A 23,946-nucleotide genomic window follows, 5' to 3' on the forward strand; every position below is an offset into this window, starting at 1 on the left:
ATTTCCCAAGAGTCTTTTGGGGGGCGGTGAGGGAAGAGAGGTTAGAAGTTTCATGCTTTGAAAAGCAGATCTACCTTTATTTATGCACAAACTTGTGCAGTTTATAATTCAAATCAGTTACTCAATAATATATATGACTCTAATTGACAAATTATATTCTCTAAATGTATTCATTTAAAATTCATCTACTGGGGCTGGAGCAATAGTACAGTGTGTAGGGCGTTTGCCTTGCACGCAGCTAACCTGGGTTCAGTCCCTGGCATCCCATATGGTCCCCCAAGCAGGAGTAATTCCTGAGTGCAGAGAGAACCAGGAGTAACCCCTGAGCACTGCTGGGTGTGACCCAAAAAGAAAAGAGAAAAAACAAAAAATATCTACACATATTTCAGTAGTCATGAAATTCGACTGTCAATCCTTTTCCAGTCTACCTTATCATTCACAATTCATCTCACTCTTCTCCCCAAACTTCTCTTACTTTGCCTCCATCTGCTGTCAATGTTCCTACTGTCCCATAGTTGCCTGTCAATGACTCTGACTGTTTCAACAATATTTAAAAAACTTTAAATAAAAATAATGTATGATTAAACATTTGTGGGTGTACAGGGAATTAAGAAATTTGCCTTCCATGTGGCTGATCCCAGTTCGGCAAAGTTGGATACCAAACCTAAAATCCTACATGGACATACTCCGCCCCCACCCCCCAGCAGTTCTAAGAACTTTAGTCCAATTGATAGTATCTAACTCAAATAGCAATGGCACCTCAGATATGTTCAGCATGAGTCCTGATAACATATTGAATATTAAATTGAATATTAAATTCTAAGATAGTAATATATAAAATGCTCTTGAAATACTATAGATCAGTTACAACACAGGTTTGCCTATGATTATTATAGTTTCATTTTTAAGTTAATATTATTTGGAGTTAGACATGCTTTATTTTGTGAACATCAAGTAATTAAGGAAACTAAATTTTTTCAATTAGGCAAAGAGAGCAATTTTAACACCTATGATGACAAAACATCAGACTTCCTGAATGTTCCCTATGATTACACTTCGGTAATGCACTACAGCAAAACTGCGTTCCAAAATGGATCAGAACCAACAATTGTAACAAGAATTTCAGATTTCATGGATGTGATTGGCCAGCGAATGGATTTTAGTGACTCTGATCTCTTGAAGTTGAATCGACTGTATAACTGCTGTATGTAACAGGTTCCTTGACAAAATCTATTTTTCTCTGCTATGTGAGAAAAAATTATGTTCTATGTCATTTTGCTGAATGTTCCATTTAGTTTTCTGAAATTATAGAAAATTGTGACCATGAAGATTCGTTTTTCCTGCCAATTGACTTGGGAACTAACCAAATATGAGACACGTTGAGGAAGAGGTAGACTGGCAACATGTCAGCAGGCTGAAAAATGGCAGACTCCTGTCCTCCAAGAAACCATCTTGATTTCACAGTCTTAAGAGCTTCTCGTATTAGAAAGAGAACAGGGAAGCACATGTTCAGAGAGGGTGGGTTCTGGAGCAGTGAGTGTTAGAATGAATAACCAAATCCCCTTGTGTGCTGGTTCCCTGTGACACACTCAATCTTACCTGCAAACTGACACATAAAGTTAGACTTTTGGAGGGGTGGGTGAAATAAGGGCTGACTGACTTTGTATGTAGGTGTTGAAGCAAGGACAATTGCCTTTCTTAAATATTGGGTTTTGGCTTGATTTCAATTTGATACCAAGAAAACAACAAAACCACTAAAGCACACTCAGATTTCCACCTACAATTTGTTAGCAATAGTTTTCTTCCAGATTCTGCCTTCAGATATAAAACTGGGTCCCATACATGGTTTTGAAGTTGTTTGTAATTCACATGGAGACCAATTTGACAACTCTTTCAGTCAATATATCCTGTATAGTGGTAGCATAAATAAAATCAGATCATCTGGTTTGGGGATTAATCTGAAAAGGAGAGTGAAGACTTGGATTTCTACACTTTAGATAATGAGGCTAAGATGTTTTAGACTCAGGCAGTCAACAGAGATCTCCAGGGCTGAGGACCTCTTGGTTCTGCTGATATCAAAAGGTCTTTGAACCCTCATCCAGAGCTAGCTAGTCACTGTTACCTCCCATGAATTCCTGATATTATGATACTTGTGTAATACATTAAATTTTATTACTTGGGTTATCATATCCTCTATCGTAAGTGTCAATCTTTTTTTTTTTTTTTTGCATGTGTGCGATTTTGTAGCCTCTTCCTTGAGCTTTATGGATTCATGCGATTTTGAACTGGAGAACGTGTGTGGTATGATTCAAAGTTCAGGCGATAATGCTGACTGGAAGCGGGTTTCACAGATAGCATCTGGCCCAGAGAGCGATTATTCCAACATGGGAAAGTGCAAAGGTAACAAGGAATCTAGATTTCATGAGTGGTGGGTCCAACCCCGTTTTTGGTTATGAAAGACTGGGATTTTATTTCTAATTTCGATCAGAATTGTCCACAGTTACCCAGTAGGTTGCTTCGAAGGGAAAGGTCCTGTACCTTCTCACGAAATGGTTTATGTCTTTGCTTTTTGACTCTGAGTTTTGCTTTTCATTGTCTCATTCTGAACTGAGCTCATGAAGCTCCCAGTGAGAGAAGGTGATGCCGTGGCAGGACTATTTTTCTCCGAGGACTGGAGATGCGTCCTCAAGTCTTGTGAAACAGAGACTTTCTAGTGAACAGCACATGGCTATGAATTACCAGGTTCAAAATTTCAGCTGGCTGTGATTATATGTTCAAGTTGTAAAAATACTGCTCGTAGAAATTATAACTTAAAAAATTTCATTGAGATGGGGAGACTTGTGCATTGTGTGTGTATATATATATATATACATATATATGTATTTGCTTTAAATGGTTCTTCGTTTTTATTATTTGCTCATTTCTTGCAGCAAGTACAGAATCCCAGACTTCAGAACCATTGTATGGGTCATTGTATGACAGGGTTGATGATGGAGTAAGGGGTTGAATCCTATGAACAGATCTTTTTTCCCCTTATTTTAAAAAAGAGATAGGGTGGGGAAACCCAGATGTTATTTAACTTGCAACAAGCAGCAAATAATTCCAAGAGAGCTAATGCACAGTGTAGCTAATAGAGGCGACAATATTGTACTATAATCATCACAACTGATAAAAGACTAGAAATTACTGCAATCAGCAAAAAGATATGCATATCCTGGAGTGGTAGAGATGATAATTGCAATCATATTGCAAATATGAATATGTCAAGTTAAACCTTAGTTGTGGAAGTGGCTTAGAGGAGCAGCACTTGCCCTGCACATGTGTGAGACCCTAAAAAATTTTTAGGGCCAGAGAGATTGTACAGTGGATAAGGCAATTGCCTTGCAAGTGGTCAACTCAGATTCTATCCCTGACACCTGGCATCTGAGTCCCACCAGCAATGATCCCTAAGTAAGCCTTAAGCTTAACTGGGTGTGGCCTCAAAACAAAGCAGAAACAACTCAAAGACCTTTGTATACTTTAAATTTATACAATGTTCTATTCCAGATAGAGCCAGTCAAGTTTTTTCTTATAAACTGTAGATCTAGACAGTGGTAAGTGGTCACACAAAGGCCATAGAGGATGGAGATGGAGGGGGCTGGAAGAAGGCAGAGAGGAACTATACCACGAATGTGATAATTCTGCCATTTTCTGTTTTGCTGGGGGGGGGGTGGTGGCGGGGTGTACATCTGGCAGTGCTCAGGATGCCCTGTGCCACCAGTGATGAACCCGGGGCTCCTGGACTGAAGCACAAGCTCCAGCCTTTTGAGTAACCTTCCTGCCCTTTTCATCAGTTTTTGAAAATGAACATCTATGTGAGAAAAGGTGACCTGGGGGTCAGGGAGAGAGCTCAAGGGGTCGAAACACATGCTTTACACACAGCTTCTATCTCGGGCACCATGTGGTCCTCTGAACACCCTTGGTAGCAGCCCTGAGCATCAAAATAAGAGTAATCCCTGAGTGCCACTAGGTATGATCATCCAAACAGAGAGAGTGAGAGAGAAAGACAGAGAGACAGAGAGACAGAGAGAGAGAGGCAGAGAGACAGAGAGAGATAGAGAGACAGAGACAGAAAAGTGATCCAAGGTTGTCTCTTTCATAAACTCCTTGCCCCTAGAACTATGCTAAACCGCTAGGGTGGCCTGATAATCCTTGGCACTGCAGGACCCAAACAGCTCTGTAGCCTTGTGTTTGCACATTGAGCCTCTGACCTGGTTTGCCACATCGTGCCAGGAAACCCAGCCTTCCTGAAAACCACTGGAAAGCCCCTTCCATCCTCTCCATCCTTTCACCCCACCCCACAAATGACCAAGACTGTGTCCTGAGTATAATGGGAACTAAATGGAGCCCCAGGTTTCATGAGATACCACTCACAGACGTAGCATCTGCTTCTTCTCAATTCTGCTTTTGTCTTCTTCACAGGTTCTGGCTTCTTCATGCATTTTGACAGTAGCTCCGTGGCTGTGGGGGGAAAAGCAATGCTGGAAAGTAGAATACTGTACCCTAAAAGAGGATTTCAGTGCTTGCAATTTTTTGTTTATAATAGTGGAAGTACAAGCGACCAACTGAACATCTATATCAGGGAGTATTCTGCAGCCCATGTGAATGGTAGTGTAATTCTTGTCAAAGAAATCAAAGGTATGGTTTAAACACTCATTTGGTTCGAATTCAGGGTGAGGCAGTCAACTTTTCATGCTGCAGTTTGTAATAGAACAGGGGGTATGGAATCAATGATTTCAATTTAGAGCTCGGTCTTCCTTGTTTTATACCATGTATGGAAGCTAAAGTGAGGATCATTTGCCGGCCAGTAACATAACACTCTCTTAAGAAACTATTGATGAAGGGCTGGAGCAATAGCACAGGGGGTAGGGCATTTGCCTTGCATGCAGCCAACCTGGGTTTGATTCCCAGCATCCCATATGGTCCCCTGAGCACCACCAGGAGTAATTCCTGAGTGCAGAGCCAGGAGTAACCCCTGTGCATCACCAGGTGTGACCCAAAAAGCAAAAAAAAAAAAAAAAAAAAAGAAACTATTGATGAATCTCTGATGTTGCAGTTTTGGTCACTGTAGCACTGTAGCACTATCTTCCCATTATTCATCGATTTGCTTGAGCGGGCACCAGTAACGTCTCCATTGTGAGACTTGTTACTGTTTTTGGCATATCGAATACGCCATATATACTCTCAGCAGCTTGCCAGGCTTACCAAGAGGGACAGAGAAATTGAACCCGGGTTGGCCGTGTGCAAGGCAAATGCCCTACCCGCTGTGCTATTGCAGTTTTGGGCAAGTAATAAAAATACCAAGGGAACTATCTTGGGTCAAATAGAATTACTGACTCAGTGTAATTTAATCGTGAATTTAACAAGGGAGGAAGGACTCAGGGATGTCTAGGCCTGATCTTGGTTTGGGGGTTCTCATGTTATTCAAATGGACTTCATCCATAAAATGTACACTTTAGTATTTCCAGTTTACATCAGATCAAATAAGCCATCAGACTGGAAAGGAGACTGATATCTCACTTGAATAACGAATCCCAGGGATGTTCTCACACGATTAGGACTTGGGTTGAATGTGACTTCAGGAGCCTCTCCTGAGTGGAGAGAGAGTAAAACACAGTTGGGCACCTATCCTTCACCCTTAGTGAGCTGGGCCTACTGACGTTTTATTAAAGCAGATGGTTCAGAGGGTTCCTGAGGAAGGGAGAAGCTGAGACTGGCAGATATTACTGCCTATACCACATATTGACATCTTGATATGAATAAGTTGAGCAATATGGAGTATAAAATTGATCCACTTTTATGACATTTGCCTCTTGTTTAACAATGAGAACAATCTGAAGCACAGATATTTTTCTTCTTGAACATCTGTAATGAGGTTCATTTTATATATGTATACATATTCATATATATGCATACCACCTACCCTACAAATACACTACATAAGCAATTATGTATACTAAAGGGTATAAAATTGCATATATCATATTTTATGTATATGATTATGTTTATATCTTTTTCTCCATAGACCGACTATGGGAATTATTGATAGATAGCATAAGGGACACTTAGGAAACTTATTGAGGCATTTGGAATTTAAACTGAGAGTACTTATAATAATGGAGTGGACACTTGGTTTTTGTTCAGTCTGCAGTCACCCATGGACAATTGCATGTTCTGAAATTTAGATATCTATCTTTTATATTTTGTTAGAAGTTATGTTTTATATTATGCCTATTATATTTGTTTTATGTTTTAAGTCATTGTGTTAGTTAACATAAATTATACTGACATGAATTCCTCATTTCTTTCTAATTGGGGAGCTCCTTTCTCATTGCTGGAATTTCTATGGTTCAAAACTATAAAAACTTCTTATTTTGGTATCTGACATACAAATATAACTCAGGAAGTGACACTCTGTTGCTAGCTAGGAGTAAGGGATAATAGTGGAGGGGTGTGCAGGTTGGGGAGAAAGAAAATGGTGTTAATATCATATATATATATATATACATATATAATGTTGAGCCACTTTTAAGTGACCCAGGAGAAAATTGCAGGTATAGATTTTGTAGGACTTGATAAATCTCTGGTTAACAAAAGTTGGTTTAACTTTGGCATGTGAAGGAAGTTTTATATATATATATATATATATACACACACATATATATGGAAGTTATATATATAAGGAAGTTATATATAATATGTCATATATAATATATAAGAAAAGAGAGAGAGCAAGAGAGAGAGTGAGAGAGAGATTGAACCCAGATTTCATGAGAAGATTCACTCACTACTAAGTTACATGCCAGGCCACAAACTGTAAGTGTAAGGCCACAAACTGTAAGACCACAAACAGTGAAAGAAGGCTTTCACTGAATAGCCCAGGAATCCTGGGAACAAGTATAGAATGTCAGGCTCGTTTGAGATATAATTAGCACAGAATGGGCTGTCACTTGTAAGTAAGGTAAGTATTCATGAGTTACATATTCTTATTTGTTTGCCCAACTTTGGGAAAGAAGAGACTAGGGAAGCTTTCAATTATTCAGTTGTCTTTGCCCCAGAAATCCCTTAGTGAGCCTGGGTTGGAGGAATGAGATGATCTGAGTAATCAGTAGGCCTAGGGCCATCATTTGTCCATGAAAGCTAGACTGCTACTGTTCATCTGTGCATACACTACAGATTCCTTGCTTCTTTGAAATAATTATAATATCTCTTTTGTAGATATACCCATGGGGACCTGGCAACTTTACCACGTATCTTTGAATGTGACCAATAAATTCAGAGTGGTGTTCGGAGGGGTCAGAGGTGCTGGTACATCAGTGGGTGGCCTGTCTGTTGATGACATCAACCTTTCAGAGACACAGTGCCCTCATCATATCTGGCGAATAAGCAATTTTACACAGCACCTTGACAGCAAAACTGACACGCTATATAGTCCTCCGTTTTATTCTTCTAATGGTTATGCCTATCAGATTAGCTTGAAACTAAACCATGCCACTAATGCAGCAATATATTTCCACTTGATCTCTGGCCACAATGACGATCAATTACAGTGGCCATGTCCTTGGCTACAAACCACGATGACACTCTTGGATCAAAATCCTGACATTCGCCGCCGTATGTCCAACTTGCGGGGTGTAACTACAGACCCAATGAAGAAGAACGGTTTGTGGCTCATTTTCTTTATTACTACTACACTCTCACTGCTCTAGGAAGGATGGATGCTTTGGGGATGGGAAACTGTACAGTCCGTTTCCAAGGAAATTCTGAACCCCCGAACAAATCTGAGGAATAGAAAAGTCTGGAGGAAGGACTTCAACAGGTATAGACAGAGACTCAGCAGCAAACTGTCAGGAAATTCAGCAGGGACTCTGCTTATGGAGAAGACATTGACCTCATATGCCTAGGAGCTGGCCTTGTAACTGAAACGTCAGTGTCATGGTGGAGAGTTTCTGTTTCAGAGTCTGGTGCATCAAACTCAAGGTCTACTGTTTAGTTGGCTATGTGACCTACCTTGGGCAAATAATCTTTTGGAGTGCCAGCATCCTCAATAGCAAAACTGGGGCAGTAATAATAACTCTGCAGATTTGTTAGGAGAGTCACTAACAAATCAAGAGAGAATCAAGAGAGAAAGTTTGTGAAAGGGCCTGGTTTGAAGAGGCCCCTCAGGTGCTGAGTTTCTCATTCATGCTGCTCTGGTGTTTTCACCACCAGGGTTGTCAAAAACAATTAGGTTCTCATTGAAGAGTGGTTTTGAAAAAAAAGGAAGAAATTGTGAAGGTGTTCTGGATGGTTGGGAAGGGTATAAGAATGGCTTACTAAGTTCTAAGGACTTGCTAATGGTGCTTTCATGCCACATCTTCTGAGTCTTTATTTATTTATTTATTTTTGCTTTTTGGGTCACACCCAGTGATGCACAGGGGTTACTCCTGGCTCTGCACCCAGGAATTACTCCTGGCGGTGCTGGTAGTGGGGGGCGGAGGAGGAGGGGACCATATGGGATGCTGGGAATCGAACCCAGGTCAGCAAGGCAAACGCCCCATTGCTGTGCTATCACTCTGGCCCCTCTACTCAGTCTTTAGAAAAAGAAATAGCCTTGAGAAGACTCATTTCTCATTTTAATAATTCTTTGCATCCTGAGATCCTAATAAAGGCAAACATTGGACAGGGGATTATAAATATATAAATTCTGCATTAAAAAGTGGAATTGAGAAACATAGAGAAAAAGACACTAATTTAATAAGAGAAGAGCAGTATCACAAAGAGGATTGTAGAGACCTGGCATTCAGAATTCTTTTTTTTTTTTGCTTTTTGGGTCACACCCGGCAATGCACAGGGGTTACTCCTGGCTCTGCACTCAGGAATTACCTTTGGCTGTGCTCAGAGGACCATATGGGATGCTGGGATTCGAACCCAGTTTGGCTGCGTGCAAGGCAAACGCCCTACTTTGTGCTATCACTCCAGCCCCCAGAATTCTTTACTTTAAACAAAACAATGCTGTTTTTTTCTAAATGCCATTGAGAATGATTTATGTCATCACCTTTTCCAGGAAGCTGTACTTTCCACTGACTTCTACTGAAGGACTCTGTTAGGTGAATAACACAATGAGACAAATTGCTCAATGCTAATATTAAAAGCCCTCTTAGCAACATATCGATTGAGTCAGTGTTTTTTTTTTTTTTTTTTTTAAGGACTACCAGTTACTCTGAAGGTCACTAAACAATGGTTCTAGGAGGTAGGGGAATTTTCTTGATGATGAGTTGTATAGGTGTAATCCCTCTTTGAAAAGTTGGGGTACCTCTCCACTAATTCCAGAATATGGTTCTTGCTGCCAGACAATCTCATTTACTTCAGAATAAATAAACAAGCTCCAGTGATTTGCCAGGGAATACATCACAGGTCAAGAGCATCATTTAATTATGTTGAGCTCCATCCTAATTGTATTTCACTTCATCTGTTCTTTTCTACCACCAAAACCTATGATGATGCTAAACACATTTCATTAATATAAATTGCTTTTTCAGATAATGGAGACTATTTTTGGGATAGGCCTTCCAAAGTGGGAGTAGACGCTACTTTCCCTAATGGAACTCGTTTTAAAAGAAGTCAGGGCTTTGGAACCAGTGCCTTTATAACCTTTCAGAGACTGAGAAGCAGAGATTATATCAAAGGAGATGTTGTTTATTTCCTACTGACAGCAGAAGGTAGGTCAATAAATTGATTTATATAAGTTGTGCTTCTTTTATGTTGTGGTGCTCGTCACTGGTTATTGACTAAGTAAAAATGGAACTTCCAGGTTCCATTTTTAGGTTAAGTTATGAGAGGAAATGAGCAAGAGTGATTTTCTTTTTTTAAAAATTAATTAAATAAAATTTATTTTATTTTATTTCTTTGTGGGTCATACCCGGTGATGTTTGGGGGTTACTCCTGCCTGTGCACTCAGGAGTTATTCCTGGAGGTGCTGGGAAAGGGGGGAACCATATGGGATGCTGGGAATCAAATCCGGGTCTGCCACATGCAAGGTAAACGCCCTACCTGCTGTGCTATCACTCTAGCCCCAGGAACAATTCTTGTCAAGCATAAAAACACTTTTTTAGTAGAGGAAAAAACATGTTCTTTGATTCTTTATTTGGACCAGAAGACAAATAAAGCATTGCAAAGAATAGAGCATCACATATACATATTTTCAGATATATTATATTATATTATATTATATTATATTATATTACCAAAGCTCACATCACCCAAACTTTAACAACATGTTAGTGATATCCTAAAGAATGTCTTACTGGCTCCTGCCAAAATAGAACAATCTTCACACGGTTTCCTATGTGAACACTTTTTTGTAAGCATATTCAGCAGTTCTTCATAACGCCAATACAAAATATATTATTTCAGTTGTGTTTTGGGACAGAGATTGGGGTTTGGGATGGAAACATCCCGAATTTGGTGGTGGGAAGGTGTAATGGTGGTGGGTTTGGTGTTTGATTATTGAATGTAACCAAACATTGTGAACTGACTTATAAAATAAAAAATTAATAAAAAAATAATGTGGAGTTCATGCCCAATTCAATCAGCTTAATCAATGGCTGAATAAATAGCAGTGCTACTACATTATAAAAGAAAAAAAAAAGAATAGAGCATCATTGTCAGGCTACCTGGCATCTTTATACAAAAAGCCACAACTTTCTCTACCGAAAAGACACCATGGCTCCAGGGCATGCCCTCAGCTGCCTCCCGTTTCGGTACCTATTCTCCTTGTCTAGTCCTTACCTGACTCTCTCAGAAATGTGAAACCTGAACATCTATAAGATAGTACAGTTGTTAAGGCACTTGCCTTGCATGCAGCTCACCTGGGTTCAATCTACCGCATCCCAGATAGTCCCCTGAGTCCCCCAGGAATGATCCCCTAGCACAGAGCCAGGAGTGAGTCTTGAACACCATGTGGTATGGCCCCAAAACAAACAAACAAAAATTAAAAATCTACAGATAAAATGTTGGTTAAAAGTAAAACTAGGAGCCAGAGCGATAGCACAGCTTGTAGGGTTCTTGCCTTGCATTGGCCGATCCAGGCCTGATCCTGGCATCCCATATGGTCCCCCGAGCACTGCCAGAGGTAATTCCTGAGTGCAGAGCCAGGAGTAACCCCTGAGCATCAGCAGGTGTGTCCCCAAAGAAAACAAAAAGTAAAACTGGTTTTATCTATGCTCTCTTTTTTTTTTGTAGACATATCCTTCCTTAATTCTACAAGCCCCCCGCCAAACCCAGAACCCCAGCCAACCTCTTCTAACCCAGACCTAGAACCCCAGCCAACCTCTTCTAACAATAACCTCTGTGTGAACTTTGGGTGTCAGAATGATGGCGTCTGTGCAGTCCAGGATAACAAAGCAGTATGCAGGTAAGGAGCAGCTCAAGTGAGATCTCTCCCTTCTTTGGTTAGACACATTATCATGCCAGCAATGTAGGATTAAATACTAATGTCTCACGTGAATGGGACCAGTTGATTCTCACCTCAAAAAGCATCCACGGGGTGTGCATTTTTCTTTTTCCATTTGAAACTTTGACATTATTTTGGAAAGAATAGTACATGATATTCTAATTGCCTGAAATAATTGCAAGGCAATTCTCACAAATGACATCTTTTTAAAAAAATTTATAATATATAATTGATAATAGTCAACAATATGTACTTATATTTAAAGTAGTCACTGTCACTGTTATCCCATTGCTCATCAATTTGTTCGAGTAGGCACCAGTAACGTCTGTCAATGTGAGACTTATTGTTACTGTTTTTGGCATATCCAATACGCCACGGGTAGCTTGCCATGCTCTGCCGTGTGGGCATGATACTCTCGGTAGCTTGCCAGGCTCTCCAAGAGGAGAACACAGGTTGGCCGTGTGAAAGGTGAATGCCCTACCGCTGTGCTATCGCTCCAGTTCCAAATGACATCTTATAAAGTGTCCACAATGGTTTGGTGTAGTTAAGTGTAGTTAATTTAAATACTTAAATTCTGAGAAGAAATGATGAAGGCAGATAGCTGGAAATTGGAGGGGCAGGGATATTAGGGGCAACATTTTCCCCATCCTTCAAACCACCTTCCTTCCTCACCTTGGATTTTATTATTATTTTTATTTTTTTAATTTATTTTATTGAATCACCAAGTGGAAAATTACAATGCTTTCAGGCTTAAGTCTTAATCATACAATGCTGAAACAACCATCCCTTCACCAGTGCCCATATCCTACCACCGAAAAAGAAAAAAACAACAACACAGTACGCCTCCCATCCCGCCCACCCCCGCACCCCCCCCCCCCTTATAACTGATAAATTTCACTTTACTTTCTATTTACTTTGGTTACATTCAATATTTCAACACAATCCTCACCATTATTGTTAGGAGCACCCCACTAGAGTCAGACCTGTTGTAAAGGGAAATGAGGTCGCACAGTTTTGGATTTCTATATTTTAACAACTAAGTCCAGGGAGATTTCTTCTGGATATTGGATCATTGCAAGCTTGTAAATCCCATCTGTGGTTGTCATAATATGGCGGTCCCCACGCCCTTCATCCCCGGGAAGGGACAGGCGAGAGAGAGAAATACCTTTCCCCTCCTGGGCGGGCATGGGGTCGCGGCTTGGTTCCCAGGCTGGAGACATTCTGCAAGTAGCTGCGCATGTTGGATTTGGTTCAGCTGGGTGTGGATTCACGCTCGTGCAGCTGCAGAGGAGCCGCACATGCGTGCGGCCCCCGGGGTCACATCTCAGCGGAGGGCTGGATTTGATTTTTTGAGTAGCAGATTTGGGGTGACTCCTTTGCTTTTTTTCCATGAACTCTGCCTACCTCCCGGTGTAGTCTAACCTCCTCCCTCTTCACTGAGCAGAAGAAATAGTTTCATAGGTCAACGATGTGCATGGTGACCTGCACCCCCAAATACCACACTCCAATCTCTGAACTGTGTTCTGCCTGCAGGTGTCCGGCGGGGAATGACTGGTGGTACATGGGAGAAAAGTGTGAAAAGAGGGGTTCAACTCATGACAACATTGTCATTACCGTTTCCTCCACCGTCACTGTGTTTGCCGTCATGCTGATTATCACCATTGTCAGTGTCTATTGCACCAAGAGGAAATACAATAAGAAGATAAGCTCAGACACCACAGATGTGACTATGGAAAATGTAAGTTGAGTTTGGTATTTGGTTATCAAAGACCCATGGATAACATTATACGAAGAGGAATTAGAAACTATTTTTTTATTTGGTGTTCATGGGATTATGTGGTCCCAGGGTTTGAATCCTTGACCTGGAACTTTTTTTTTCTGCTTTTTGGGTCACACCCAAAAAGTTGGGTGCACAGGGGTTACTCCTGGATCATGCACTCCTGGCAATGCTCAGGGGACCATATGAGGTGCTGGAACAAATGCCCTACCTGCTGTGCTATCACTCCAGCCCCCTAGGACATTTTTCATATGCATTTTTTACCTTCTCTTCACTCTTTATACAGAAGAAAACATATTTGAGGTTATGAACTCCTGTAACCTTGATTGTAAATCAATGATTCTTAAAAATGAAGTTTTCTTTGTGGTGGGGTGAGGAGAATTTTACTTTTGAATTTGTTTGCAACACTGTGATTAGGCATGTTATTCTGGAGTGTCTTTCTCCAGAAAAACACAGCTGTCACCTATAAGAGAGAATTTTCCTGGTAAAGAGGTGACCTGCATTATATTGTTTTAAAATTCTAATTTATTTATTTATTTACTTATTTATTTTATTGGGAGGCCACACCGAGTGGTGCTTGAGGTCTCAATATTCAGGAGTCATTTCCTGCAGTTCTGAGGTAACCGTGAAATGTTGGGGATCAAAGCCCAGCCTCCCCCGGGCCAAGCATGTGCTTCAGCCCTTGGAGTCATCTCCCTGGCCCGTGAATTTTTATTTTAAAAATCTTTAGATGGTGACTGAACTCAGGCTCATAGGAGGAGGATACGGGCTAGATTAGGGCTTTCCTATTAAGAATGGTTTCATGCCACGGAGAGAGTCAGCAGGCATGTGCTTTATATGTAGGCCTGGGATTGATTGCTGGCTACGCCCTGCTGGGAGCAGTCCCCAGAGCCTGGAGCTGGGAGATGTCCCTGAGCACCACTGGGTGTGACCACCCCTCCCCAAATTAAATAAAAGCACTCAAGAAGATTCCAACTAATTCTGGCTTCCTATGCAATACTGATGCAAGATTCTAGCAGCCTACCTAGCCTCTTGTCTCAGAAGGTCAATAAAGCTGTAAGAGGCTCTTGAGCCTACCTGCCTCGGCTGGGTTCCCTGTAGGCGCCGTGACCATAAGGACAAGCTCTGAGGAACACTGGCGTTTCCCTGGGGCTGGGAGAGCTGGCCCAGGCAGAGGAAGAGTGAACAGGAATACGGTTATAGCTGCCGCCTCAGCCCACCTGCCAGGTGCTCCGGAGCTCCCTTGGGCTGTGTGACCCACACCAACAGCCACTGAACTGGTTCCTCCCGGGCGTATCAGAAGCTGAGCCAGGCAGCCTCCTGTAGGGGCCCTGCCTGAGAGCCTTCAGTGCAGGCTGGGCAAGGCCTCTGCAGAGTTCCAGGGCCTATCACTGACAGAATGGCACGAAGCCTCAGAAGGGGAGATGACACTCAAAATAGTCTTTGGAAATCACGAGTGAAGATAAGGAAAGTATAGAACTGCTTGGAATATCTCTGGGATGGGAAAAACTTCAAAGAGCCAAAGCAAGAGCGTATGTTCAGAAGAAACAGAGAAATGATTGGAGCAGATGGGGCCATATCTGGAGATGCTCAGGTGTTTGATCCCTGGCAGGCGTTGGCCACCCACCCCCATAACCACAGGGGATGCTGGGGATGGTCGTGGTGGCACAGCATCAACAGGCCCAAGCAGGAATTGTCCAGCCACAGAGACAGGCTGAGTATCGCTGGGAGTGGCCCCTGGGCCTCTGGACACTGCTAGGGAGGCCACAAACAAACCAAAGCAAAGAGAAGAGAGAAAAATAGATGCTTAGTCAATAAAGAGAGAAATGTGGCCAGTGAGATGGCTCCAAGGCCTGAGCTTGTGCTTCAAAGGAAGCCTGGGCTGGATCACAGCACTCGAGGTAGGGTTCCTGGAACACCCTGGGGAATAGCCTGGAGAGCAGAGCCAGGAATCATCCCTGAGCACCACGGGGTGTGTTCCTAAGACACAAAAACAAAATGAGGAAAGGAAGAAAAGCAGTATATTAAGGTCTTAGTAGGTGTATAAAGTAGAAAGGCACACACACACATACACACACACACACACACAAGTCATTATGTTGCAACACAACTGTTTAGTTCCTGAGTCATTGAAACAATTCTCATAAGCAAGGAATCCACGTACTTATGCCCTTAGTCCCTGTATTTCTATAGTTAATTCACTGACAAGAGAACCTTTGGGTCTGCTTAGACAGTCAATCAAAATGACCTTCCTGAGGCTGCAGCATATGCTTACCGTAATGCTTTAACATCTGACCCATGTGAGCACCACAGCTAGTGCGTCTCCCTGGAGACCAGGGTTGTGGCTGCCGGCCAGCCGGACGCCAAGAGACAGATTGCTTAGGGCCCCTCACTTCAGAATCAGATCTTTGTATTGTGATTCATTTGCATGGACTGCCTTTCCATTCCGAAGTGAAATCGACAATTGTTCTTTCTCCTTTTAGGTGGAGGCCTTTTGAAGTAATATGAACTCAACAATAAGTCCAGAAATGAAACTTGGAAAGCTTTCTTCACCGTGGATTTTACCTGATATGAATGACAGACACCTTGCTCTCCTATAAATAACTTACCTGTTAATAGTATGAATGATGATAAATTAGTGTTTGGGCAAGAGCCGAATTGGTGAGATGTTTGTGTTTTTGTTCTTGTGTCTCTGGTGTTTAGGTTGAGGGTGGAACCCTGAGATCCTGAGATCATGCTGGGGGGCGGTGTCATGCAGGTGAGGGTTGGGACGCTTTCCACATGAAATCATACCATGAGCAGGATTGAAGCAGTGCCTCAAGGAAAGTGAAAAAACAAGGGAACAAATGGGTGGTGGTGGAGGGGGTTGCTCCGTGATGCTCGGGGCTATCTTGGCAATGCCAGGGATCCACCCCAGGCCTTCCACTTGTAGAGCAGGTGCCCCCCCTACCTCACCCTACTGAGCTCCAGAGGCTTTTGCTTTGAAGGGACAGAAAGTAATTTAGGCTTTTCTGAAAGCATGATATTGTCTTTACCAAAAGCAACTGTCAGAGCGAGCTTTTCAAATGCCTTTATTTGGGGGCCAAGTGAGTCTTCTTGCCACAGAAATAGGTCTGTTTCTGAGTTGGTGGGTTCTTGAATCTTGTCTGAAAGGTTTGCATACAAAACTTGAATACGTAAGAAGTTAAAGTTCAGGGGCCAGAGAGAGAGCACAGTGGGTAAAGGCTTACCTTGCACACGTGGTTCCATCCCTGGCATCTCATATGGTCCCTCAAGCGCCTCCAAGAGTAATTCCTGAGGGGAGAGCCAGAAGTGAGCCCTGAATATTTCTGGGTGTAACCCAAAAACAAAAACATAAGAAGTTAAAGTTCACTGTGCAGTTTAATTACACGGGTTTGGGCCCCTTTCCAGTGTCCAAAAGGATTGTTCTTTTATCCGTGTATGCAGTGACTCATCTGTCCCTTGATGCCTGGTCCAGATTACAACATCCTGTGCAAAAAACTATGCACACTGAAGGGTGTGTGATCACGGCCTCTCTGGGCGGCTCTGTCTCACCGTGCTCTATAGCTGCTGTGTGTGGCTGTTGGCCAAGGGCAGGCAAAGGAAGGAAGAAGGCCAAACCCGTTACTCAATCAGTTGTCGTTTATTTCATTCACTCCTAACTCTCTCTCCGATTCTCTCCCGGCTCTGGATATTCCACCTAACCCCCTCTTCCAGCCTAGTTAAATCCCCCCAGCATGAGGGGCTTGGGGTTTACACATAGGTGTGGTCACAATCAATAGGGGTAAAGTTCTTTCCCTCAGGGGATGCTGCTTCTAGGACAGATTCTCCCTCAGCAGGATGATCCACCCAAGGGCGAAGTCATTTCTCCTCTCCTCGTCCAGCAAACATATAAGCATTCACAATATTAATCATTTTGTATGGACACAGGAAGAAATGCATTAAGCTTATAGAATTGCTCTCCTGGGTACATGTCGATCTCAGACTACAGTGCTCAGGCCAGATTAGTCTTTCCTATCCCTAGCAGGGTCCTAGTCTCGTCGTTACTTTTGGATCATGACAGCATTTGTCCATGATCAAGCTCTTAACTTATAGTTAAGCATTAGGCACTTTGGTCAGGCCCATCTCGATGCCAGGGTAACACATAACTCACCGCTTGCCCTGGATCCGTCCGGTCCCTCGTCGGGACCCTGCTTTTGGGGTGCTAGGAACCGAGGGCAACTGAGGCTTAAGTGGCTCTGCACTCAGGAATTACTCCTGGCGGTTCTGGGGGACCATATGGGATGCTGGGAATTGAACCCAGGTCGGCCACGTGCAAGGCAAATGCCCTACATGCTGTGCTATCACTCCAGCCCCAACATACTGGTCCAGTGCATGCAATGCGTGAAATCTGCAACTGGAACCCTGTAACCTGTGTCGCTTTGCTGGTGCTTGCCACTCCTTGGCTGATTGCTGGCCTCTCCAGGACTGGACCCCCAGGGGTTCCCTGTCCCCTCAGCTTTCTCTGTTCACTGGTCAAGGCCATATGTGTGTGGGGAGAGATTTCTGTGGTCCTGCCACCTGTCTGGGCAGAGGTGTGGAGGCAGAGAGAGCCCTACGTGACTGGGGCCTTCCTTTGATCTCCTGCTACCTCCCAGCCCCTCCCCTCCCATTGCCTACCTTCCCGGCTACCTTTTGGGTGGTACCTTTTGGGTGAGATTTTAAAGGACAAATTTTATTTTCTAGTTTTCCTGGTGTGTCTCCCTTCCACACCCATTGCAACAGTGGTATCATCTTGCAAAGATAAAATACAAATTTACAAACACAATTTTGACACTATAAAAGTCAAAATGCAGAAAAGGAAGTGAGGATTAAACTCAGTGGTAGAGTACATGCCCCCCATGTGTATAAATTTGGGTTCCATTCTCAGCCCTTAAAAAATTCAGAAAGTGCTTTCATTACCATGAGAATTCCTCAGGTAGCTTTCATGTAGCCATATTAATTTTCTTTTTGTTCTTTTCCTTAGCCTCTAGCAACCATGAATTTGTTCTCTAGTTCTATAATTTAATCATTTTATAATTTAATCATTTATATTAATGAAACCATATGATAAAGAACTTTGGGTGATTTACTTTTTTAATTAAAGTTGCATATTCTCTGCAGATTTACCTAGATTGTGTGTGCAATAGTTTATTTCTTTTAAAGATAGAGAGACATAGTATAACAGCATTCATCTGTGAGATATTTTTTTTTAAAAGTGTAATATGAAACCAATACCCACACACAGCAAAAAGAAGGGCTGGGAATGGAAGCTTACCGCGAGTAGAAGTGTGTGTGTGTGTGTGTGTGTGTGTGTGTGTGTGTGTATGTGTGTGTGTGTACGTGTGTGTGTGTGTGTGTGTGAGAGGGGCACAGTTAGAATAGAGAAGGGACTTCTATGACAATGATAGTTGCAAATGATCACTCTGGACAAGAACTGAGTGATGAAAATAGGTAGAGAGTTCTAGACGATAACCTCTCGGTACCTGTATTGCAAACCATAATGCCCAAAGGGAAGAGAAAGAATGAGAGAGAGGAGAAAGGAAGAGAGGAAGAGAGAGAGTGTGTGTATGTGCGTGTGTGTGTGTGAGAGAGAGAGAGAGAGAGAGGGAGGGAGAGAGAGGAATAGTGGCTGGGGGTTAGGATGGACAGAAACTGGGAACACTGGTGATGGGAAATATACACTGGTGAAAGGAGGGGTATTAAAACATTGTATGACTGAAACAGTCAGGCAGAGCGAACTTGTGACTGTCTTATCTCATGGTGATTTAATAAAAAAGAAAATAGTTTATTTCTTTTTATTGTTGAGTAGTTTTTAGGGCACCTTGATCTGTTTAATGATTCACTGGTTGAAGGACATTTGTGTTATTTCCAGTCTTAGGCTGTTATCAATAAACTTTCTAGAAACATTCACATACATATTTCTGTATAGGCAAGAGTCTTAGTTTCCCTGAGATATATGCCCGGGATAATAGCTCTTGGGTCCTATGGTAGCGGCATGTGTACATTTTTATAGACACTGTCAAAATGATTTATAAAATGGTTATACTATTTTACATTCCCACCGGCAGTATATGAGTGATCTACTTTTTCTGCATCTTTGCCAGTTTTTGATGTGATCACTTCCTTCATTAAAATAATTTATTTGGAGTAGTTATTTTAGACACTTTAGTGGTTATTTTTTAGATAACTACTATTTTATCTTTATTTAGAGGAGTTCCAGATGCATAACAAATTGAGCAGAAAGTGATGATTTCTTTTATATCCCCTGTTCCTGCATGTAGGCCTCTGTCCCCAGTTAACATCTTGCACCAGTAATAAATTTGTTATAAATGAAGAACTACTTTGACACATCCACATCTAAAGTTCATAATTTACTTCAGGTTTTACTCTAGGTATTGTTTATTTTATGGGTTTGGCACGTGTTCTGCAAAATACTTTCGCAGCCCTCAAAGTCCCTTTGTGCTCTGCAGCCACACCTTCTCTCCGACTCCTCCCCTCTCTGGAACCTCTGCAACCACGAGTCCTCTCACCTTTTCCATAGATCTTTGCTTGTTATAGAATGTCACTTAGTTGAAATCACATAGTATGTAATCTTTACAGATTGGCTTCTTTCACTTGTCACTATTTTTAAAAAATCTTAGACACTCTTATATTTCAATAATTTTAATTTACATTTCCCGAATGACTATCATTTTTGTATTTTTTTGTTTTTGGGGCCACACCAGTGGTGCTCATGGCTGACTCCTGGCTCTGAGCTCAGGGATCACTCCTGGTGGGCTCCAGGGACCATGTGGGTTGCTGGGATAGAACTCCGGTTGGCCACATTCAAGACAAACATCCTACTCGCTGTATTATGACTTTGGCCCCTATTTTCAGAATGACTAATTGAGCATTTGTCTTTTGCAGAGGGCCCTACCTAGTACTGCTCTGGGCCTGCTTCTGGATCGGAGCTTAGTGCTCAGGGGTTCATATGGTGCTGGGGATAGGGTCCAGGCCTCTTGCATACGAAGCATGTGCTCCATTGATGAAGCTCTCTCTCTGGCCCCACATTTACTGTTTTTGCCATTTATTTCTCTCTCTCTCTCTCTCCTTTTTTTTTTTTTTTTTTGGTGGCAGGCGGGGGGGGGGGGGGGACTGGGCAGCTATGCCACATGACAATGTCAAAGGTTACTTGTGTCTCGGTGCCCAGGGAACCATGTTTGACTGATCTCTTTGTTGAATGTGTGTTTTGGAAGCATATTTTTCCTACTCTAGTAGCTGTGTTTTTACATACTGTTAAACCGTACTAACTTTTTTTTTTTGCTTTTTGGGTCACACCTGGCGAGGCACAGGGGTTACTCCTGGCTCTGCACTCAGGAATTACCCCTGGTGGTGCTCAGGGGATCATATGGGATGCTGGGAATCGAACCCGGGTTGGCAGCGTGCAAGGCAAACACCCTACCTGCTGTGCTATTGCTCCAGCCCCTGTACTAATTTTTAACTTTGAAAAGTCCAGTTTATCAGTTTTCCTTTCCAGCCGGGGTAGGGAACATCTGGCCTCTGAAATCATGTGCTTTGACCCTGAAACTTGCTGCCACAGACAGGAATGTTGCTTGTTGCCTGCCCGTGGCCCTCTGCCTGGACTGTATTGTCCGCAAATGATGTCATAAATAGCCAATGGCCCCTGGCAGAAAGAAGTTCCCTCTTCTGTATGAATTATGATTCTGGTATCATTTAAGGATTCAGCCTCGCCCTTGAAGATTTTCTCTAGAAAAGACAAATATATATATTATCTGGGGAGAGGTTTGGGCAACACCTGGAGTGCCCAGGACACTTGCTCCCCATGATCTCAGGGGACTGTGGTGCAGGAGATCGAATCCCCTCCTCCTGCGTGAGGTTTTTCTGCAGTCCATGTATTTTTTTAAATTTGTTTTTAGGCCAAACCAAATGATGCTCGGGAATTATTTCTAGCTTGTGTGTGTGTGTGTGTGTGTGTGTGTGTGTGTGTGTGTGTGTGTGTTTGGTGGGGGGCGCATCACTTCATGGTGTTTGGGGGACCATGAGGTAGAAATCAGGTATCCCCTGCCCTGCCATGCTAAGCACGAACTCCAGCTTGTTGAGCTATCTCTATGGCACCTCACTTAAATTTTATTTTTTTCTTTTCGGGTCACACCCGGCAATGCTCAGGAGTTACTCCTGGCTTTGCACTCAGGAATTACTCCCAGCGGTGCTCAGAAGACCATATGGGATGCTGGGAATCGAACCTGGGTCAGCCGCGTGCAAGGCAAATGCCCTATCCACTGTACTATTGCTCCAGCCCCTCAATTAAAATTTTTATTTTAATTTTTTTTTGCCACACTCCGCTGTACTTGTAGTTTACTCCCATTTCTGTGCTCACTCTTTGCAATATTTGGGGGACCATACATGGTGCTGGGGATTAAATCAGTGGCAGCTTCATACAAAGTGAGCCTTAATCCCTGGACTATATCTCCAGCTTATAAAAGTCTTTAATTTCTTTTTATTTTTAAATGAGTGGTTAGTTAAAGCAACTGCATATTTTTGCCCCTCACAATACACATTCACGATGGTTTACAATAAGAAATGATTCTGTGGGAGACTGACACCCAAGAACAGTAGAGATAAGTACAGAAATAAATCTCTCTCTGATTTTTGTACATTTTTATACTGTTCTGGAAAGTGGCAAAGAAGGAAAATAAACTCTTTTTTTGAAGCAGGCATAAATTGACATAAGTACCAGGAGAATCACTCCACAGCTGAGAAGCTGGCTTCGCATGCTGAGGGAAAGGCAGCTCAGATAGAGAAGGGACCACCAAGTAAAGGGTGCTAGGAGGGCCTGTTCGGGATTGGAGATCGGGCTGAAAGTAGACTATAGACCGACCATGATGGCCACTTAATACCTCTACTGCAAACCACAATACCCAAAAGGAGAGAGAGAGAGCAAAAGGGAATGCCCTCACCAGAGGCGGGGTGAGGTGGGGGGAGGGCGGGTTGGAGATGGTGGGAGGGATGCTGGTGGTGGAAAATGGGCAGTGGTGGAGGAATGGGCACCTGATCATTGTATGATTGAAATGCAAGCACGAAAATTTGTAAGTCTGTAACTGTACCTCACATTAATTCACTAATTAAAAATTTAAAAAAAAAACCCAAAACATTCTGGCTAAGTGTCCAAGAATGTGATTCTAAGGGTTGGTACATGCTTTGCATTCTGGAGTCCTGGGTTCAGTCCCCTGCATGGCACAGTCCTTTGAACACTACTGAGAATAGTTTCCACACACTGAGCTGGGAGAAGCTCTACCCTAACATAGCTGGGTGTGGACCCCCAAGCAACCAACCAAGCATCAACCCAAAAGTCTTATTAAGAAAATTTAGTCCTGGACTGGAGCGACAGCACAGTGGGTCAGGTGTTTGCCTTGCATGCTACCAACCTGGGTTCGATTCCCAGCATCTCATATGATCCCCTGAACACCACCAAAAGTAATTCCTGAGTGCATGAGCCAGGAGTAATGCCGGGTGTGACCTAAAAAGCACACACACAGACACACACACACACACACACACACACACACAAGACAGAAAGAAAATTTAGTCCTAACTTTGTAACTGTGTGTCTCATGATGATTTAATTAAAAAAAAGATGAAAGGAAGAAGGAAAGAAGAAAGAAGGAAGGAAGAAGAAAAAAAGCAAGCAAGCAAGTAAGAAAAGAAAAAGAAATATTAGTCCCTTGTTCACTGTTGGTAGGTATGTCCTTTGGTTCAGCACCTATGGAAAACTGTATGGCGAATTCTCAAAAAAGTAAGAAAAAACCTTCCTATGAGAGAGAGAGAGAGAGAGAGAGAGAGAGAGAGAGAGAGAGAGAGAGAGAGAGAGAGAGAGAGAGAGAGAGAGAGTGAGAGACGTGATAGAGGAGAGAGGAGAGAGAGAGAAAGTGAGAGACAGAGAGAGGATAAGATGTTGGCATTGCATGTAGCTGACCTTCGATCCCTGGCAAGTGTGATCCCTGAGTGCAATGTAGGCAAAGTCCTGCCTGGGATGATTCCCAAGTGTGGAGCTGGAACTAAGCTGTGAGGATAGTCAGTGGTCCCCAAACAAACAAACAAAAAAACCAGAAAAATGTTTCCATATTGAGGTCACTCTTGGCAGTGCTCGGGGTCCGTTTCCTGGGGATCAAGTGCTGGGCCTCCGGCGTGCGAAGTGTGCTTTGCCTGTGCTAGCCCTGCCGAGCTCCCTCTCCCCGGCCCTGAGCTTTAATATTTAGGTTTTCAGGGTGGGCCTGCGGATCTGTGTGTGCACAGGAAGCCTCCACCCTGGCAAATACACTGTTACTATTGAGTTCGACTTTTTATTTATTTTGTTGTCACAAGGTTCTGTTTGCTCTTAAGTAGTTTTTGGCCTTGTCAGACTCATAAAGAAAATTGTTTCGGTTTATAGATAATTAAAAAAAATGAATTTATTGCTAGCCTGTACCCTTGCCATGCAAACTGTTGATTTTTAATTTCAGTTCATGTTAGCATTGTTTTGCTAAAATGAAAAATGCTATGAAGTGTTAAAGATAAGGGGTTATGTAATTGTTGTTCATAACTAACTCAGTAAATAGACTAATCTTAAGATTTGAGCGTTACAATTACTGTATTCGTACTGTTGTTCATGAGCAGTGAAAACATATACTGTATTCCA

At 42.5% G+C, this 23,946-nt stretch overlaps 1 protein-coding gene across 1 annotated transcript in view; it reads left to right on the forward strand.

Moving 5' to 3' along the window:
* MEP1B (meprin A subunit beta) overlaps positions 1 to 15,840 on the forward strand; it is a 48,339-nt gene extending 32,499 nt beyond the window's left edge. Inside the window, exons 9-17 of the mRNA XM_055124823.1 lie at positions 986 to 1,204; positions 2,248 to 2,400; positions 4,462 to 4,677; positions 7,258 to 7,701; positions 9,561 to 9,740; positions 11,263 to 11,286; positions 11,332 to 11,434; positions 13,007 to 13,211; positions 15,734 to 15,840. Of these exons, the coding sequence (XP_054980798.1) occupies positions 986 to 1,204; positions 2,248 to 2,400; positions 4,462 to 4,677; positions 7,258 to 7,701; positions 9,561 to 9,740; positions 11,263 to 11,286; positions 11,332 to 11,434; positions 13,007 to 13,211; positions 15,734 to 15,748 (1,559 nt within the window). The 3' untranslated portion in view covers positions 15,749 to 15,840. The remainder of the gene's footprint in view (positions 1 to 985; positions 1,205 to 2,247; positions 2,401 to 4,461; positions 4,678 to 7,257; positions 7,702 to 9,560; positions 9,741 to 11,262; positions 11,287 to 11,331; positions 11,435 to 13,006; positions 13,212 to 15,733) is intronic.
* Positions 15,841 to 23,946: the final 8,106 nt, after the last annotated feature.

The sequence above is a fragment of the Sorex araneus genome, chromosome 2, assembly GCF_027595985.1.
Source record: "Sorex araneus isolate mSorAra2 chromosome 2, mSorAra2.pri, whole genome shotgun sequence".
NCBI classification, from domain to species: domain Eukaryota; kingdom Metazoa; phylum Chordata; class Mammalia; order Eulipotyphla; family Soricidae; genus Sorex; species Sorex araneus.